Genomic DNA, 6,430 nt, shown 5'->3' with positions numbered 1-6,430 from the left:
ATTTTTTATAATGATTTTAATTAAAGTATAGAAAAATGTAAAAACGTTGTAGTAAACAAAAATAAAAAAATATAATTTTTCGTATATCATGTACGATTATTGAAAATCTTTTTTATTCTCACGTTAAAAACAATTTTTAATTAAACAATAATTTTTATTTTTATTTTTATTGATTAGAATTTAAAATATATATTTGATAATTGTATTTTATATTATTTATTTTCTTATTTTGAATAAATTAATTAATTTTTATAATATTTTTTATTTTTTTATAATAAAATTAAAATCATATTAATGATATTAGTGGCATTATTATCAGTAGTATTGTAAGTACCACAATTCTCAGTATACAAAGAGAAAATATTATAATCAATAGCGTTGATTTAATTAGTAGTTTTATAGTTACGTTCTCTTTTCAAATTTTCAGTTGCTAAAATTAGTTAAGTGTTGGTAAAACTTGTATAATAATGATAAATATTTGTGAGTATGCACCTGTCTTGCTTTCTGCGTGTATCGAGTTCTCTAGCTAAGTCATCCCAATAAAGGTTTGAACCACCTTCAATGTCCAAATCAATGCCATCAAGGTACACACTCCCAAATGGACCCTTTCGGCCACTCAGGAAGTTGTTGTAAAGATAGTCGGAGACGCTCTTGGCATCTTTCGGCGAGCATAAGGAGTAGAACCCATCGGCTCCTCCAAGGGAAAGGAACACCTTCACACCGTTTCTTTGGCAATGTTTGATTTCTGGTGCGAGTTTTTTACAACGGGACCATGATCTACAGTGGCCAGCAAAGTTCCATTCTGGAGTTCTGCCACAACCGAAAGTGCTGAGAGAGGCGAGGTTCACAATCTCGAAGTTTCCGGTGTCGCATGTGGAGGTTAAGGTGCCGTCGCCATTTTTCTGCCCCCAGTATGTGGCTATGCCATCTTTGGCGTGTGCAGAGGAGAGGGTGAGGAGGAAGAACAGGAGCAATGCTAGTGCTTGATGAGTTCTACTACTCTTGTTGGAAGCCATAGCGGTTTTGTTGTTAGCGGAGAACATGGTGCATAGAGATTGGGAAGTAACCTATTTATAATTGTTACACCTTCTCCTTCAATAATAAAGATGTTAAAAATATTTTTTTATAAAATTTTTGACAAAATATTTGATGGAGGTATAATGGATTACTATTTTACGATTTATTTTGGATTGAATTGAGTGGATTTTATCCATTATTTTTACACTTATTCATATAATTAGCATATTTTATATTTTTTTTAAATTTTGTGCTATGATTGAAAACTTTTTTTTTTTTACCTTAAATTTGCCAATTTTAATCCTCTCTTATTAGTTATTATCATTCGATGTCGTGATATGTTTGTTAAGTGTTTTCAGGGTTTATAGGGTAGAAATGACTTAGAGGATGGAAAATAAGCATGCAAAAGTGGAAAGAACATAAGAAATTAAGGATTTCAGAATTTGATAGTGACGCGCACGCGTGGATGACGCGTACGCGTGAGGAGCGTCACGTGCTGCAATCAACAAAAAATATTGGGACGATTTTTTGGCTGCTTTTGACCCAGTTTTAGGCCCGAAAATATAGATTAGAGGCTGCAGAGTGAAGCTGGAAGGGGAAAATCATTCACTTCATTCACACAATTTTAGGTTTTTAGATGTAGAATTCTAGAGAGATAGGCTCTCTCCTTTCTCTAGGTTTTAGGGTTTTAGTCTTGTTCCTTCTCAAATTCAGATTTCTATCTTGCTTTAATTTAGTTTTCTTCTATTTTTATTTGTTCTAGTACCTTAGTTATCTTCTCTTGTTGATTTCTTTCACTTTGTTGCCTTCATGTTATGCACTCTTGCTACTCTTGATCTTTATTAATGCAATTCATGTTTTTATGTTATTAATGCTTTCTTTAATTTGTGTTATTGATTCCTTGCAATTGTTGGTTTTAGATTTTACATTCTCTTATTACTTTTCTATCTTTTTATCTTATGCCTTCCAAGTGTTTGATAAAATGCTTGGTTGGATTTTAAAATAGATTTTTATGTTCTTAACTTGGATGATCAATTAGAGACTTTTGAGTTATCAAAACTCTTTTGTTGAATGGTAATTGAAGATTGCCCGTTAACTTGAACTTCACTAAATCTAGTCTCTCACTATGAGTTGACTAGGACTTGTGAACTCAAGTTGATTGTATGCACTTGACCTTCTTCTATTGGTTAGAGGTTAACTAAGTGAAGGCAATTCACATTTACCATCACAATTGACAATGATAATAAGAATATGACTTCTAATTCTCTTTTCTTGCTAAGAGCTTTCGTAGTTATTATTTAATTTTCTTGCCATTTTTACTTTCTTGTATCTTATTTCAAAAATTCCAAAAATATATTTTTCCATAACCAATAGTAAGTACACTTTCCTGCAATTTCTTGAGAGACGACCCGAGGTTTAAATACTTCGGTTAATTTTATTGGGTTTGTATTTGTGACAAACAATCTAAACGTTGATTGAGGTTTAATTGTCGGTTTAGAACTATACTTGCAACGCGATATTTTTGTGAAAAATTTTTATCGATATTTTTTCTCCGTCAAGCTCCCAAAAAAAATTTTATATGATGGAGTTGCTTAAAGTATTTATAATGTAATCCAATTTATTATGATGTATTTACTCATGACTAACAAGAATTTTTATATTTGTAAAATAACCCCAAACATTTTTTTTTTGTGACTAACTATAGAAAGAAAAAGAACAAAAGATAGAAATTTGAAAACGAAACAGAGACTCACGCCGGAAAGAACCAGCATTCATCAACCCAGAAGGAACAACGCCCTCGCAGCAAGCAACAGTCGCAATATGAACCAGTAGTGGAGGCGGCGCCAGCAACAGCCAAGCAGCAACGAGTGTACCACCAGATTGATGGTAGCAGTCGTGGCACATTGAGATGAAGGAAGAAGACAATCTATAGCGCAGCGGTATCGTGAGGCCAAGCTGGCAGAGCATATGGTAGCGGTGGCATCGGAGCGGCATTTGCGATCAGATTCTCTTTACCAATGGAGGCATGGGGCGGCACATGAAAACTCTGAAAGAGTATAAATTGGGTTGCACATTTTTTTCGGGTTGGGTACTCTGTCTTTCTTTGACTTGTCCCAAGACCCCCCAAAAATGAATAATCTTCTTTGGGATTGTTTTATAAAGTGTTAAGTACGATTTTGGTTCCTAACGTAGAGGTCAAAACTTTATTTCGTCCCCGACCTTTTTTTCGCTACAAAATGGCTCAAAGGTTTAACATAGTTTTAAAATCGTCCTTCGAACGAAAATACCCGACCCCTATTCTTCCCCAAAATTAGAAGCAGAAGCGCAGAGGCATAAGCAAATGCAGAAACAAAAGCAAGTAGAAGCAGAATGTAGAAGTAGAATAACAACAATCAAACAACAACAACAACAATAACAATGGATAATGGAATCAGAGCAACAACAAAAGCAGAACTGAAAGCAGAAGTAAAAATAAAAGCAGGCAAAAGTAGAAGCAACCAAAGCATCAACAACAACAATGGAATAAAAGGAATAAACAGAAGCAACCAGAAGCATCAACAACAACAACAATGGAAAACAGAAGCAAAATACCTTCCTTTAAATTTGAAAAATTAAAAAAAAAAATAAAAAATTGAAACAGCACTGCAGGGGAAGGGCTGCGGCGGTGGTGGGGGAGGAGGGACTGCGGCGGTAAACTGCGAATCGCGAGAGGAGGAAAGCTGCGGTGGTACTGGCGGATCGTGTGGAAAGGGCTGCGGCAGTGGTGGCAACGCCGTGAATTGCGACGAGAACAGCGATGCGGTGGTGGCGAGCTGCAAATCGCGACGAGGAGGGCGCTATGGTAGTCGAAGGCGCTGAAAATCGTGACGAGGGCAAGGGTGTGGCAACGAGAACGGCTCCGTTCCTCTCTTCTCTTTCTCTCTCCCTTTGCTCTCTCCTCTCTTGCCGTTAGTGGGTTGATGCGTGAGCATCTTTCCTATCTTTTCCTAGTAAATTTGTATTTGAATTGTTGAGTTTAATCAAGATTTGAATACCTTTTAGCCACTATGAATGTTACTTTGAGTTGTGTGCAATTTTGGTTATTTCAGGTAGCATTCGGATGGATTTGATAGAATTTTATAGAAGAAGAGGAAGAAAGTGGATGATGCTGTCAACCCTAACCTCCTTGCACTCAAATAAGAATAACTTGAGCTACAGAGGTCCAATTGATATGATTTCAGTGGCATTGGAAAGCTAACTTCCAAAGCTTTTCAACGATATATAATATTATACACTTTTCTTCTAGCTATATGGTCTTGGTGGCGCCTAACTTGGGATTCTCCAAATTAGGCGCCGGAAGAAGCACTTGCCTTTCAATTGCTTGCTGCACCCTCAACGCCTAACTTCACTGCCAAAGCTTGAAAGCGCACTCCAATCTCTTCGGCCATGGCAAAGTCTAAGCACCAATCCAAGGATAAGCTGTGGTCTCCACGTGTGTTGAAGCTCAGCAACGAAGGATTTTAATTTTATTTTGATTAAAACTTTATTTTAATTACAAATAGGAAAATATATTATTGACTTTTAGAAAATATATTTTACATTAATCAGAATTAGATATAAAATGGAAAAGAATCAGTCCTTCGGGCTCCTCTCTCTTTTCTTCTCTCTCATCTCATTCCGCACTTTACAATTTTACAGAATCCTTAGCTTGTTTTCTCTCTGAACCATGAGCAACTAAACTTTCACTGTTGAGGTTAGGAGCTCTGTCTATTGTATGGATTGATACTATTACTTTTCTATTTTAATTCATGTACTGATTTCAATTTCAAGAATTATTTTCGTTCTTTATCTTATGAATCTGGGAGGAACGGAAGCATGACCCTTACTCTAATTGAGTTCTTGTAAACCTTGGAAAAGCAATTTACCTGAACAACAGCTTGAAAACAAATTCTCCTAAATTTCTAATTATCTGGACTTAACGGGATACGTGACATATAATCCTCTTATATTTGGGTAATTAGGGTTTCTGTGGCACATAAACTAGAATTGAACTTAACCCTCTAATTGGAATCAAGTGACCAAGGAATTGGCGGTTGATGAAGGTTAGAGGAGACTAAAAAGGTCTAAGGAATTAGGGTTTAGTCACATATATTTTGCCATGAATTGAATCTTGCATGATTAAAATAGTTGGTAAGAAAAGTTAATCCGGAAAATAGATATCTCTTAAGTCTTAACTGTTTTCTCCATATATTTCACAACTCGTTTACTGCTTGCTTTATTAATTCTCTGAATTTACTGTTTGATGCAATTGAACTCTCAAAACACTATTTTCTGTTTGTCTAACTAAGTGAATCACTCAATCATTGTTGCTTAGTCCATCAATCCTCGTGGGATCGACCCTCATTTACTTGAGGTACTACTTGGTACGACTCGGTGCACTTGCTGGTTAGTTTATAGGTTATAAATTTCACATCATGTGTGTGCTGAGGAAGAAAGGAGCAGCGACGAAAAAACAGCAGCGGCAGCGAGGAACATCGGCGGCGGCGTGGAGCAGCGACCTTCCCCCTTCCCCCTCTTCCCTGAAAATTAACAACACCCCCCGGATTCTCTTTCTCCCTCTCGTCGTTTCCTTTCTTTCTTTTTTTTCTTTTTATTTTATTTTATTTTATAATTTTTTAGTTAGGGGTAATTTAGTAATAAAAATAAAAAATTTGGTAAAAAGGACAATTTTAAAACAAACTAAATCCTTTGGGACTATTTTGTAACGAAAAAAAGATCAGAGACGAAATAAAAATTTTTTACCTCTACATTAAGAACTAAAATCATACTTAACCCTTTTACAAATATGAATAATCTTGTTACTTATAAGCAAATATGCCACAATAAATTAGAACTGTATTGTAAATAATTTAAGCAGTTTTATGAGATAGAATCTTCATTTACATGAAAACAATTATAAAATTTTTATACGTAGAATTCATCTACAAAAAATCTCTAGTATTTAAAATATCATCCATGTTTGATGAAAAACTTTGGATAATGTAGTATAGGATTCTTATACTTGACTATTCAGAAATTAAATTAAGCATGCAAATTAAAAGATGTGCTTGGTATTAATGTACCAATCTTATCATGTTGAATGAATGGTTGTGTATTCAATACCCGTGTAACATGCTGCATCTACTATTGATTTACTCTACTTTAAGATTACTTCAACACATATAGGCATTTCAACGTTTATCCGACGTGTAAATAGATAGTAACCTGTAAGAATAAAGAGGAATATGCTTTTGTTATTTGTCTTTTAACTTTCATCCCTTGGTGCCTTAGGATATATATGATGCTAATTGCTACATCTCTAGTTAAAATACACCGTCCGTTAAATAATTGAAACTTGCGTGAATTTGCTGAAGTATTTCACAAATGCTGTAAA

The 6,430-nt window shown here is 35.0% G+C and overlaps 1 protein-coding gene across 1 annotated transcript in view; it reads right to left on the bottom strand.

Moving 5' to 3' along the window:
• The window catches only part of LOC107619034 (hevamine-A), a 5,993-nt gene extending 4,934 nt beyond the window's left edge, over window positions 1-1,059 (bottom strand). Inside the window, exon 1 of the mRNA XM_016321243.2 lies at window positions 493-1,059. Within this exon, the coding sequence (XP_016176729.1) occupies window positions 493-1,043 (551 nt within the window). The 5' untranslated portion in view covers window positions 1,044-1,059. The remainder of the gene's footprint in view (window positions 1-492) is intronic.

This window comes from Arachis ipaensis, chromosome B09, assembly GCF_000816755.2.
Source record: "Arachis ipaensis cultivar K30076 chromosome B09, Araip1.1, whole genome shotgun sequence".
Lineage (NCBI taxonomy): Eukaryota > Viridiplantae > Streptophyta > Magnoliopsida > Fabales > Fabaceae > Arachis > Arachis ipaensis.
The sequence above is the reverse complement of the archived record's forward strand: the minus strand, read 5'-3'. Positions and strand labels throughout refer to the sequence as shown.